The sequence below is a fragment of the Mobula hypostoma genome, chromosome 25 (genome assembly GCF_963921235.1).
Source record: "Mobula hypostoma chromosome 25, sMobHyp1.1, whole genome shotgun sequence".
NCBI classification, from domain to species: domain Eukaryota; kingdom Metazoa; phylum Chordata; class Chondrichthyes; order Myliobatiformes; family Myliobatidae; genus Mobula; species Mobula hypostoma.
The window spans coordinates 2,358,859-2,373,260 of record NC_086121.1 but is presented as its reverse complement, the minus strand read 5'-3'; the positions used below and the strand labels follow the sequence as shown (position 1 = coordinate 2,373,260).

The following is a 14,402-nucleotide window of genomic DNA, read 5'->3' as shown; positions in this document are numbered from 1 at the left end:
TGTCCGAGACTCCCCTACCATGGGAGATAACTTTGCCGTATCTAATCTGTTAAGGCCTTTTAACATTCGGAATGTTTCTATGAGATACCCCCTCATTCTCCTAAATGTAAAACCCTGGTCTGCCCTTGGTTGGAATATGGCATGAAGTTTGGTCACCACTCTAGGAAGGATTTGTCTGTAGAGCTAAATCAGAATCAGGTTTAATATGACCAGCATCTGTTGTGAAATGTGTTGTTTTGGGGCAGCAGTACTTTGCAATACACGTGAGGGACTGCATTGGTCGGGGTTGACGGTGGATGCTGTGTCCAGCTGTCTATGTGATAGGCAAGCCAGGGCAGTACGATTTGGAGAGCAAGCTGTTGCCCAAGTAGCAACACAAGGAGTAGAATCAAAATCACTGGCATTTGTCCTGAAATGTTTGCAGCAGCGGTACAATGCAATGCATAATAATAAAAAAACTATAGATCATAGACAATTAAACTAAGTAGTGCAAAAAGGGAGCAAAAATAGTGAGTTAGTGTTCATGGTTTCATTGTCCTTCAGAAATATGATGGCAGAGGGGAAGAAGCTGTTCCTGAAACATTGAGTGTGTGTCTAAAGGCTCCTGTACCTCCTCCTTGATGGTAGCAATGAGAAGAGGGCACGTCCTGGGTTTGGAGATCCTTAATGATGGATGCTGCTCTTTCGAGACATCACCTTATGGAGATGTCCTGGATGCTGGGGAGGTTAGTGTCCATGATGGAGCTGGCTGAGTTTACAACTTCCATTAGCTTATTTGGATCCTGTGCAGTGGCCCCTCCATACCAGACAGTGACACGACCACTGTACATCTCTCCACGGTACATCTGTAGAAATTTGTGGGAGTCTTTCGTGACACACCAAGAGTCCTCAAATTCCAAGTGAAATACCGCCTTCTTGATGTTGATGCGACTACAGAGGAGATTTCATAGGGAGTTGCCTGGGATGGAGGAGAAACTGGCTCTTTCCCCTGGAGCGGAGAGGTTAAGAGGGGATTAAAAAGGGGAGGGGTACAGATAAGATAAAGTGCAGAATCTCCCCCAGTGAAAGGTGAATAGAACGTGTGGGTGTTGATTCAGGGGAAGGGAGACGAGGTTCCGAGTGTACCTTCTTCACCCAGAGACTGACGAGTGTCTGAAATACACAGCCAGGAAACTGACTGACTGACAGTGAACACTGGAAGCATCCAGGCCGTGGTTCTCAGTGTGATTTATTTCTTTACAGTTTGTTATTTGTCAGACTTTGTGTGGAGATTCTCATTGATTCTTTTACATTTCTTTGTTTCACTGTGAATGCCTGCAAGTGTCCCGTATTGTTCTGCTACTTTTGTCCCTTAATGGGAGTGAGAAAGTTGGCAACCCTAACTTGGGTAATAAATTTTCTTTGAACGGCAGACTATGAGTGCTGCGTGATGGGATTCATACCGAAGGGTCAGTGTGAATTTATTTATTTAGAGACACATTGCAGAACGGGCCCTCTGACACAAGGAACCTGCTTATTTAACACGAGCCTAATCACAGGACAATTTACAATGACCAATTAGCTACCAGCCAATAGGCCTTTGGAATGTGGGAGGAAGCTGGAGCATGCAGAGGAATCTCACGCGCTCACAAAGAGAAACGTACAAACTCCTTACAGGCAGCGCTGGAATTGAACTCTGAACTCCGACACTTGAGCTGTAATAGTGTCACGCTAACTGCTGCTGTACCTTGGCTCCCCACTTCGTGGGCTGAATGGCATGTTTCCTGGCTGTATGACTCCATGACCCCTGGTCAGACCTGGAGGACTCCCATTGCTGACGGGGAGGAAAGAAGTGGAGAACGACACAGAGGAGGGAGCAGTGATGGAGGTAGCCCTGATGTGGCTGCTCCGTGGAGTTCTACTGCCACCTGATGTCCATAAATAGCATTGCAGGCGCTCCCCCATCATAGAAACAGCACAGAAACAGGCTCCTCGAGTCCATAAGAACCATCAGGCACCCATATATACAGTGGATTCCAGTTAGCTGGGGCACATTGGGACCCGTAAATTTTGCCCCAATTAGCTGAAGTTTCATGGAAATAATTGGAAAGGGATGAAAGAAGACAAGTTACTATTTAACTGAGTAACAAATTACATATTTAAATGAAATACAGAACAAATTAGGATACTACTGATACTACTACAGTACTATAAAATGTATTAGTTCCTAATAGTTATTGATGGAGGAATTCATCCCGTGTACACTGCTGTGTTCATTTGATTGACTGTAAATAAACAAAATCAGCACGGACTCCAGGTGCAGATAACAGACTGCCTTCATACAATGTTTTCAATGATTGCATCCTCCAAATCTTCATTTTCATTGTAATATTCAAGATGATTATCGATACCTTCAAATTCTTTGTAGTTTCTAACTTGTTGAAGTAGTGAAATCATTTCATTTTCACTCCCGGCTGTTTCTGGCATCCCTAAACCTGAATGCTTAAAAGAGCAAAACAGTTCTGAGTTGTCGTGCTGCTTATTTCTTACAACAATCCAGGACAGAAATCACTAATTTTTGAAGACAGACAGACGGAGTTGATGCTACTTAAAAACTGTGCACTCTATTTAAAAATTGTTCACTCTAAACACGCTGCATTGTCTAACGATCACAAAAGTGACTAATGCCAATTAGAAACTGTTCGGCAACAGTCTCCTCTCCCAATTAAGTGGCACAGTGTCCCAAATAAACTAAGGAAATCCTGGCTATTTTCTCGATTAGTTCTTGTTCTTGAAAAGTTATCCCAAATAAGTAGCAGCCACGATTAGCTGATGGTCCAGTTAACCAGAATTCACTGTATTGCTCCTATCCCAATCGACTTATGCTCCCCAAATTCTTATCTTTATACTTTATACTTTATTGTCGCCAAACAATTGATACTAGAGCGTACAATCATCACAGCAATATTTGATTCTGCGCTTCCCACTCCCTTAATTACAAATCAATAGTAGGTATTAAAAATTTAAATTATAAATCCTAAATAGAAAATAGAAGAATGGAAAGTAAGGTAGTGCAAAAAAACCGAGAGGCAGATCCAGATATTTGGAGAGTACGGCCCAGATCCAGGTCAGGATCCGTTCAGCAGTCTTATCACAGTTGGAAAGAAGCTGTTCCCAAATCTGGCCGTACGAGTCTTCAAGCTCCTGAGTCTTCTCCCGGAGGGAAGAGGGACGAAAAGTATGTTGGCTGAGTGGGTCATGTCCTTGATTATCCTGGCAGCACTGTTCTGACAGTGTGCGGTGTAAAGTGAGTCCAAGGACGGAAGATTGATTTGTGTGATGTGCTGCGCCATGCTCACGATCTTCTGCAGCTTCTTCCGGTCTTGGACAGGACAACTTCCATACCAGGTTGTGATGCACCCTAGAAGAATGCTTTCTACGGTCAATACCCTTTTTATCGATACCCAAATTCTTATCAATACCCTTCCCTCACACACGAGGGGGGAATTGCAAAGTGTTTTAACCCACAAATTCAATAGTTTCTTTCCTCCACAAATGCTGCCTGACCCACTGAGTTCCTCCTGCGTATTTTTAATTGACCCACCAGGCCGAACATCGACAGATCGTGGACAGAAGCGGTGGGGTGGTTTAGAGAGAATGTGCAAACTCCCCACAGATTGCTGGAGTTCAGGATTGAACCCAGGTCTCGGGTTGGCAGGTGGTAGGAGCCCCGGGGCCATTTCCCTCAGTTCTGCAGTTACGTTGGTCCCCCGTGCAGCCATGTGCAAACCTGGTCTGTGTTAAAGCACAAACTATCCCAGACTGATGCAGCCCTCACACTGGTTTCGGGGGCTGGTTCCACAGACGTCTGTGAGTGGGTTGGGTCTCGAGGGGGGGGAGAACGGAGACTAGGGTGTGTTTGGTCTCGGGGGGGTCAGTGGAGGGAGGGGGAGCACGGAGACTCGGGGTGGAGGTTGAGTCTCGGGGTCTGTGGAGGGAGGGGGCAGCACGGAGACTCGGGGGGTTGGGTCTCAGGGGGGTCTGTGGAGGGAGGGGGAGCACGGAGACGCGGGGGGGTCAGTGGAGGAGGGGGAGTATGGAGACTTGGGGTGGGGTGTGTCTCGGGTCAGTGGAGGGAGGGGGAGTATGGAGACTCGGGGGGGGTCAGTGGAGGGAGGGGGAGCATGGAGGCTCGGGGGTGGGTCCTCCGTGTTAACCCTGGGCTGAACCGTCCCCTCTCATTGCAGGTGTGCCGTGTAGAGGGGCCACACGGCAGTGGACAGCATAGCGCCACGGACAGGATGGAGACTGACCCGGTCAGCAGTAGCGCCAGCGCCCGCCAGCCCGTGCCGCAAATCTCGGTGTACAGCGGACTCCCCGACCGACAGACTGTCCAGGTAATGGGGTCCTCACCAACTGCTCCAGGGCTGCGAGGGAGGGAGGAGATGATGGGGAAGGGCCAAGCGGGAGGCTGATCACTCTGATGCATTGTTGGGCTCTTTCTATGCCAAGACAGGGAGATGGGGCTCCGATTTCACAGCTGCCATCCTGAGAGGGATGTCAGGGGCAGAGGTGGTTACAGAGACAGGGAGGGGTGTCAGGGCAGAGGGGGTTACAGAGACAGGGAGGGGTGTCAGGGCAGAGGGGGTTACAGAGACAGGGAGGGGTGTCAGGGGCAGGGGGGGTTGTTACAGAGATAGGGGTGTAGGGGTCCAGAGGGTGTTACAGAAGGGGTATAGAGACTGGAGGGAGTTACAGTGATGGGGAGTGATGTCGGAGAGTGGAGAGGGTTACATAGGTGGGGAGGGCTGTGGGGAGGGTTACATAGGTGGGGAGGGGGTTACAGAGATGGGGAGGGATTTGGAGGGTAGAGGTAGAGAGATGGGGAGGAATGTAGGGACTGGAGCAGGCTACAGAGACAGGGAAAGGTGTAGGGGAGGGAGGGTGTATCAGAAACATAGGGGTTTGGGAGCCAGTAGTGGTGAGAAAGATGGGGAGGGCTGGCTGTGCCAGACAAAGGTTACAGAGATGGAAAGAGTTGTAGGGACCAGAGGGGGTTACAGAGACGGGGAGGGGTGTAGGGGCCAGAGGGGGTTACAGAGACGGGGAGGGGTGTAGGGGCCAGAGGGGGTTACAGAGACGGGGAGGGGTGTAGGGGCCAGAGGGGGTTACAGAGATGGGGAGGGGTGTAGGGACCGAGGGGTTATAGAGACGTGGAGGGGTGTAGGGGACGGAGGGGTTATAGAGACGGAGAGGGGTGTAGGGACCAGAGGGGGTTATAGAGACAGGGCGGGGTGTAGGGACCGAGAGGTTATAGAGACGGGGAGGGGTGTAGGGACCCTGGGGTTACAGAGATGGGGAGGGGTGAAGGGGCCAGAGGGGGTTATAGAGACAGGGAGGGGTGTAGGGACCGAGGGGTTACAGAGATGGGGAGATGTGTAGGGGCTTGTGGAGGATACAGAGATGGGGAGGGATGTAGGGGCCGCAGGTGGTTACAGAGAGAAGAAAGGTTTTAGGGGGCTGGAGGAGATTTCAGAGGTGGGCAGGGATATTGGGGAACAGATGTGGTTTTTGTAATGGAGCAGGAGGAGGGGTCTGGCATGGGTTACAGAGCCAGTGAGTGCTGCAGGGGGTGGAGGGGTTTTCAGAGAGGGGGAACAGTGTAAGGAGCCAAAAGTTTACATCGATGGTGGGGGGGGGGGGGAGTAGAGGCCAGAGGCGGTTACAGAGACAAGAAGGGTTTTAGTGACTAGAGAGGCCGGAATGGGTGATAAAGATATATAGGTAGATAGATACTTTATTGATCCTAAAAGAAATCACTGTGTCACAGTAGCATTACAAGTGCACAGATAAACAAATATTAGTGGAGAAGTAAGAAATAAAAAACGTAAGTTACCTCTAACAGTCTAACAGGAGAGGGTCATCACTTCCCTGGCTACAGGTTGACTCATTATAGAGCATAATGGCCGAGGGTAGGAATGACCTCATATAGCGCTCTTTGGAGCAGCACAGTTGTCGTAGTCTATTACTAAAAGTGTTCCACGTAGAGTGTGAAAAACATTGTCTATAATTACCAGGATTTTCCGTAGGGTCCTTTGTTCTACCATAGCCTCCAGTGTGTCCAGTTTTAAACACAAAATACTCTGCAGATGCTTGTGTCTAAGCAACACTCACAACACGCCGGAGGTATTTCCACAGATGCTGTCCGCCCTGCCGAGTTCCTCCGGCATGTTGTGTGTGTCCAGTTTGACTCCGACAACAGAGCCAGCCTTTCTGGCTCTTGGGGTGTAGGTACTGGTGGGGGTCACTGAGCTGGCGAGGGGTGTAGGGATCAGCGTGGGTTTCAGAGATGGGGCGTGATGTAGGTGGAGGTGTGTAGGGAGCTGGAGCAGTTTACAGAGAGGGTTTAAAGAGATGGGGAGGTGTGCAGATATCAGACGGCATCACAGAGACTGGGAGGAGTGTGAGGGCCAGAGGGGGTTACTGGGACAGGGAGGTGTCTAGGAGCTTGAGGGTTTAAATAGACGGGGAAGGTTTAGAGGATGAAGGGGGTTACAGAGACAGGGAGGGGTTTAGGGGCCAGATGTGGCTACAGAAATGCAGAGCGGTGTAGGTACAGGTGTGGGTTACAGAAATGGGGTGGTGTCTAGGGGATTAGAAGGTGTTAAAGCACGGGGTGGAGTGTCTGGGCCAGAGGGGGTTACAGAGATTGGGGGGTGTAGGAGGTGACAGGTAGTTATAGAGACTGGGAGGGTTATTGGAGGGAGGGGGTTACAGAGACGGGAAAGGGTGTCAATTCCGTACAGTGGTACAAAGACATTGAGGGGCGTAGGGTACACAAAGGGTTAATGAAATGAACAGGGGTTAACAGATAGGGGGAGGAGTGTAGGAACCAGTGATAGTTACAGAGAGATTGAGGGTTGTACAGGAAGAGGTTGTGTTTATCCTGGCTACTCCAGTTCCATCCCCCATCCCAACAGTGTGTGGGGTTGGAGGGTTCACTGGCTGTTGTAAATGGCCCCAGTGTCTCAGTCATAATGTTTTACAGGCCAACTAGTCAATTCCAACTCAGACTCCCATCGAAGTGAGTCCCAGTTGGCCCATGTGTCTCCCTGCATCTCCCGTGGAAGTGAGGATCAAAGGGGAGTTGGTGGATGGGAGAGTTTTCGCACTATAAGGCAAAGAGAGGGCAGTGGGACTGCAGTGATCACTTTCCTGGGAGCCAGTATGGACTTGAGTTGGTAGAATGGCTTCACTCCAGGGTGGTTCGGCCTGAGGCTGCAGTTCCTCCATCTGTCACCAGGTGGTGATGTCACCACAGGACCACAGCCTTCGGGTCCAGCACAGAATCAAATTTATTACCACTGTCGTGTGCTGTGAAATTTGTTGGTTTGTGGCAGCAGTACACTGCAATACATAGAAAAAATACTATTTATTTTCCCCCCATTCTGGCTACTCTGTCATTTCCTCTTGTCTCACCTCCGCCGGTTCCCCTGCTTGTTCCTGTTCTCCCAATATCCACTCTCCTCTCCAATCAGATTCCTCCTTCTTCAGCCCTTTACCTCTTCCACCATTCCCCTTCCAACTTCTCACTTCAATCCCCTCCCAACTTCTCACTTCAATCCCCCTCCCAACTTCTCACTTCATTCCCCCAACTTCTCACTTCAATCCCCTCCCAACTTCTCACTTCAATCCCCTCCCAACTTCTCACTTCATTCCCCCAACTTCTCACTTCATTCCCCCAACTTCTCACTTCAATCCCCTCCCAACTTCTCACTTCATTCCCCCAACTTCTCACTTCATTCCCCTCCAACTTCTCACTTCATTCCCCTCCAACTTCTCACTTCATTCCCCCTTCCCCCTCACCTGGTCTCACCAGTCACCTGCCAGATTGTCCTCCACTCCTCCCCCACTTTCACATTCCGGCATCCTCCCACTTCCTTTCCAGTCCTGATGAAGGGCCTAGGTTTGAAACCTTGACTCTTCATTCCCCTCCATAGATGCTGCCTGACCTGCTGAGTTCCCCCAGCATTGTGTGTGTGTTGCACAGAGGCAGGTCTATTTACCATTGTGTCCATCGGTGAGCGCCTGTGCATAAACAGTAAACACAATAATGATAAATACAACAGTACCCAAGTGTGATAGGAAAATGGAGGGCTGTGCAGGAGGGATGGGTTAGATTGATATTTGAGTGGGTTAAAGGGCCAGCACAACATTGTGGGCCGAAGGGCCTGTGGTGTGCTCCACTGCTCTATGTTTGAATTATAGCAGAGCAGCAGAATGGTGCTGAGACAGGGAGATCTTAATGTGGCAATAACAGAAGAGATTGAACTGTGGGTCTGAGAGCGAGGCAACCCCATCGGGAAGGGGATGTGGGCAGGGGGAGGGTGTCAGTTTCAGCAGTGAGTCTTCTGACTTCAAAGTAAATTTATTATCAAACTACATACTGACATTCATTTTCTTGTATGCATTCACAGTAAATATAAAAAGTAATCATAATAATAAATAAATAGGCAATAAATATCAACAACATGAGATGAAGAGTTTTTTAAAGTGAGTCCATAGGTTGTGGGAACGTTTCAGTGATGGGGTGAATGAAGTTATCCCCCTCTGGTTCAAGAGCCTGATGGTTGAGGGGTAGTAACTGTTCCTGAGCCTGGTGGTGTGGGTCCTGAGGCTCCTGTACCTCCTGCCTGATGGCAGCAGCAAGAAGAGAGCATGACCTGGGTGGTGGGGGTCCCCGATGATGGATGCTGCTCTCCTGCTCAATGTAGATATGCTCAACGGTGGGGAGAGCTTTACCTGTGATGGACTTGTCAGTATCCACTACTTTTTGTAAGATTTTCCATTCAAGGGCATTGGTGTTTGGGTCTGGTTGTCCAGACTTTCAAGTTCCTGTATTTTCTCCCAGAAAGTAGAACAGAGAAAAGGGAATGACCAAGGTGACAGAAATCCCGACAATACCTCCAGGAATCCTGACAATACCTCCAGGAATCCTGACAATACCTCCAGGAATCCCGACAATACCTCCAGGAATCCCGACAATACCACCAGAAATCCCGACAATACCACCAGGCATCCCGACGATACCACCAGGCGTTCCGACAATACCACCAGAAATCCCGACAATACCTCCAGGAATCCCGACAATGCCACCAGGCATCCCAACAATAACACCAGGAATCCCGACGATACCTCCAGGCACCCCGACAATACCACCAGGAATCCCGACAATACCTCCAGGCACCCTGACAATACCTCCAGGTATTCCGACGATACCTCCAGCCTTCCTGAAGCTACAACCCTTACAGATCGACGAGATGGGAGTCTGTGTCGGACCGGGCAGTTTTAAACTCTGTGTGTGTACCGTCCATCTAGAACAGAATCCGACTCGGATTTATTTAGCACATGTGCATCGAAACGTACAGTGAAATGTGTTTCTTGCGTTAACATTCGACACAACGCAAGGATGTAGTGGAGGCAGCCTGCGGGTGTTGCTGTCGCACACCCTGGTGCCAACGTTACGGGCCAATGTTTGTTAGAACATGACAGACAGCAAGACAAGCCCCATTCTTCCCTCTCATCAGACCAGTTGCTGTGTGAGTCTGCTTGTGTAAAGTGAGCTGGTGTCCTGACCCGCAGGACGCACGACAAAGGGATAAAACCCCACAAACTCCCCCTCCCTCCCTCCCTACTCACTGTGCATCACCTCCCATCCCTCCCACCAACTCACTGTCCTTCACCTCCCCTCCCTCCCTCCCACCCTTCCCCACTCACCACCTATCACCCCCCTTTCCTCTACATGTTACCAAAAGTGCAGTGCAGGAAGAACTCGGATAGTCGGGCAGCATCTGTCAGGAGAGGAACCAAAAGATCATCAGACATGAGAGCACGATTAGGCCATTCAGGCCATTGATCTGCTCCGCCATTCCATCATGGCTGATTTATTATCCCTCTTAACCCCTTTCTCCCTGCCTCCTCTCTGTACCCTTTGTTAATCCTGCTAATCAAGAATCTATCAAACTCTGCTTTAAATATACTCAAAAACCTGGCCTCCACAGCTGACTGTGGCAATGAAATCCACTGATTCTCCACTCACTGGCTTAAGATATTCTTCCTCATCTCTGTTCTAAATGGATGTCCCTGTATTCTGTGGCGGTGTCCTCTGGTCTTACAGTCTCACATTACAAGAAGCGTCATCTGCAAGTTCACTCTAGATCAGCCGTTGAACCAGCTGAAGGTTTTGGTGGGACTCCTCAGCCTCTCCCTGTGGGAGGGATTTGCTCTCGTGGACGTACCTAGGACCAGGGATCGTGTCCTCAGAACACTGTGATACCTACCTCAGATGGAAGGGAGTTGTTCTACAGGCCGTACTGATCCAATGCTGACTAAGTCAGTCCCATTCATCCACATTTCAAACACAAGATCTTTTCCAACACCTCTCTCTCCTTTCTCGATCTCTCTGTCTCCATTTCTGGAGACAGTCTATCTGCCGGTATCTTTTATAAACCCACAGTGACTCTCACAGCCATCTGGACTTTACCTCTTCCCACCCTGTCACTTGTAAAAATGCCATGCCCTTCTCTCAGTTCCTCTGTATTCGTTACATCTGCTCTCAGGATGAGGCTTTTCATTCCAGAACTACCAAGCTTTCCTCCTTTTTCAAAGAGAGGAGCTGTCCTTCCTCCACTATCGACACTGCCCTCACCCGCATCCCTTCCAGTTCACGCACGTCTGCCCTCACTCCATTGGGGATAGGGATGCTTTTGTCCTCACCTACCAAACTAGCCTCCATGTCCAGCACGTAATTCTCCGTATCTTCTGCCATCTCCAATGGGATCTCACCACCAAGCACATTGTTCTCTCCTCCCCACTTACACGGCTCCCTTGTCCACTTGTCCCTCCCCACTAATCTCGCTCCTGGCACTTTCCCTTACAAGCGAATCAAGTGCTGCACCTGTCCCTACACCTCCTCCCTCACTACCTTTCGGGGCCTCAAACAGTCCTTCCTGGTGAGATGACTTCACCTGTGAGTCTGTTAGGGTCAGTAACTGTGTCCGGTGCTCCTGGTGTGGCCTCCTGTATATTGGCGAGCTCCGACGTAGATTGGGAGACTGCTTTGCTGACCACCACCGCTGACCGCCACAAAAAGGGTGATCTTCCGGTGGCAACCCATTTCAATTTACTTTCCATCCTCATTCCGACATGTCAGTCCATGGCTTCCTCTACTGTCGCAATGTGGCCACACTCAGGTTGGAGGAGCAACACCTGATATTCCATCGGAGTAGCCTCCAACCTGATGGCATGGACATCGATTTCTCGTATTTCCAGTAATTGCCCCACCCCCCCGCTTCACCATTCCCCATTCCCATTTCCCCCTCTCACCTACCTGCCCATCACCTCCCTCTGGTGCTCCCTCCTCCTTCCCTTTCTTCCATCGTCTTCAACCCTCTCCTATCAGATTCCCCCTTCTCCAGCTCTTTATCTCTTTCACCAATTAACTTCCCAGCTCTTTACTTCACCCCTCCCCATCTCCTGGTTTAACCCATCACCAATCACCTTGTACTTCTTCCTCCCCTCCCCTCCCCTCATCTTCTTACTCCGACTTCTTCCTTTCCAGACCCGGTGAAGGGTCTCGGCCTGAAACGTTGACTGTTTACTCTTTTCCATAGATGTTGCCTGGCCTGCTGATTTCCTCCAGCATTTTATAGGTGTTGTCCACCATTCAACCCAAGTTCAGTGTACAGCAAAATAGTCACCCTGAAGTTGCAGGATGCAAGTAGCTGTGTGACTGTCAGGAGAAATGGAAATGTGAATAGGCAGTTAGTACACAGCACCTCTGTGGCCATTCCTGCCAAAAATAAGTAGACCACTTTGGATGCTGTTGTTGGGGATGACCTTCCAGGAGCATGCCATGGAGACCGGGTTATAGCACTGAGGGCACTGAGCATGGATCCGTGGTGCGGAAGGGAAAGAGGGAGAAGAGGCCGGAGGTAATGATAGGGGACCCAATAGTCAGGGGAACAGCCAGGATATACTGTGGATGTGAATGGGACACCCGATGGTACGTTGCCTCCAAGGTACCAGGGTCAGGGAACGCTTGGATGGCGTCCACAGCATTTTGGAGAGGGAGGGAGAGCAGCCAGATGTCTTGGTTCATATTGGAACCAATGACATGGGAAGGAAAAGCAATGAGGTCCTCAGGACAGAATTTAGAGAGCGAGGTGAAAGCCGAGAAGCAGGACCTCTAGAGTAACACTTTCAGGATTGCTGCCTGTGCCATGTGCCAGTGAGGGTAGACACAGGATGATTTGGCAGATAAATGTGTGGCTGAGAAGCTGGTGCAGGGGGCAGGATTCAGGTTCCTGGATCACCGGGATCTCTTCTGGGGGAGGTATGACCAGTTCAAAAGGGACAGGTTGCACCTGAACCAGAGGGGGACCAATGTTCTTGCGGGCAGGTTTGTTAGAGCTGTTGGGGAGGATTTAAACTAATTTGGCAGGGGGGTGGGAACCAGAGTGAAGGGACTCAGGATAGGACAGATGGTAAAAAAGCGAAGATAGTATGCAGTCAGACTGTCAGGAAGGGCAGGCAATGATGGGGCGTAATTGCAGCCAACAGGGTGAGTATCAGTACATTAGGGATGCAGAATCAAAAAGGGTAGCAAATACAGCACTCAAAGTGTTGTATCTCAATGCACAGAGTATAAGAAATAAGATGGATAATCTTGTTGCACTATTGTCAGGTATGGCCACCACTGAATCATGGCTTAAGGATGGTTGTAGTTGGGAGCTGAATGTCCAAGGTTACACGATGTATCAGAGGGATAGGAAGGTAGGCAGAGGGGAAGGCGTGGCTCTGCTGGTAAAGAATGGCTTTTAATCATTTGAAAGATATGACATAAGATCAGAAGATGTTGAATCCTTGTGTGTTGAGTTAAGAAACTGCAAGGGTAAAAGGACCCTGGTGGCAGTTATATACGGATCACCCAACAGTAGCTGAGATGTGGACCACAAATTACAACAGGAAATCGAAAAGGTGAATTCTGACTTCATGAAGAAAAATGGCATTAGATATTTCAACTCAGCTCCTCACCACCCAGCAACAAACGGGTTAGCTGAAAGGTTTATCCAAGCCTTCAGCAAGTCTTGAGGTCCTTAATGAATACTTTGCTTCAGTATTCACTACAGAAAAAGATCTTGGCGATTGTAGGGATAACTTACAGGGGACTGAAAAGCTTGAGCATATAGATATTAAGGATGCGAATGTGCTGGAGCTTTTTGGAAGGCGTCAAGTTGGATAAGTCACTGGGACCAGATGAGATGTACCCCAGGCTACTGTGGGAAGTGAGGGAGGAGATTGCTGAGCCTCTTGCAATGATCTTTGCATCATCAATGGGGACGGGAGAGGTTCCAGAGGATTGGAGGGTTGCAGATGTTGTTCCCTTATTCAAGAAAGGGAGTAGAAATAGCCCAGGAAATTATAGACCAGTGAGTTTTACTTCAGTGTTTGGTAAGTTGATGGAGAAGATCCTGAGAGGCAGGATTTATGAACATTTGGATAGGCATAATATGATTAGGAATAGTCAGCATGGATTTGTTAAAGGCAGGTCGTGCCTTACGAGTCTGATTGAATTTTTTGAGGATGTGACTAAACACATTGATGAAGGTAGAGCCGTAGATGTAGTGTATATGGATTTCAGCAAGACATTTGATAAGGTACCCTATGCAAGGCTTATTCAGAAAGTAAGAAGGCATGGGATCCAAGGGACATTGCTTTGTGGATCCAGAACTGGCTTGCCCACAGAAGGCAAAGAGTAGTTGTAGTTGGGTCATATTCTGCATGGAGGTTGGTCATCAGTGATGTGCCTCAGGGATCTGTTCTGGGACCCCTACTCTTTGTGATTTTTATAAATGACCTCGATGAAGAAGTGGAGGGATGGGTTAGTAAATTTGCTGATGACACAAAGGTTGGGGGTGTTGTGGATAGTGTGGAGGGCTGTCAGAGGTTACAGCGGGACATCGATAGGATGCAAAACTGGGCTGAGAAGTGGCAGATGGAGTTCAACCCAGATAAGTGTGAGGTGGTTCATTTTGGTAGGTCAAATATGATGACAGGATATAGTATTAATGGTAAGACTCTTGGCAGTGTGGAGGATCAGAAGGATTTTGGGGTCCGAATCCATGGAATGGGCTGCCAGCGATGGTCGTGGAAGCGGATCCAATAGGGTCTTTTAAGAGACTCCTGGACAGGTACATGGAGCTTAGAAAAATAGAGGGCTATTAGTAACCCTAGGTAATTTCTAAGGTAAGGACATGTTCAGCACAGCTTTGTGGGCCGAAGGACCTATATTGTGCTGTAGATGTTATATGTTTCTGTGTAAGTCCATTAAAGCAATGGACAAGGAGGACATTTCTCCACAG

The 14,402-nt window shown here is 49.1% G+C and overlaps 1 protein-coding gene across 13 annotated transcripts in view; it reads left to right on the top strand.

The window, feature by feature from the left end:
• Positions 1-14,402, top strand: part of LOC134337922 (polyhomeotic-like protein 2) — a 308,667-nt gene that overhangs the window by 147,019 nt on the left and 147,246 nt on the right. For all 13 annotated transcript variants that reach the window (XM_063033301.1, XM_063033300.1, XM_063033308.1 and 10 more), the window contains one exon: positions 4,227-4,376. In XM_063033301.1, the coding sequence (XP_062889371.1) occupies positions 4,227-4,376 (150 nt within the window). The remainder of the gene's footprint in view (positions 1-4,226; positions 4,377-14,402) is intronic.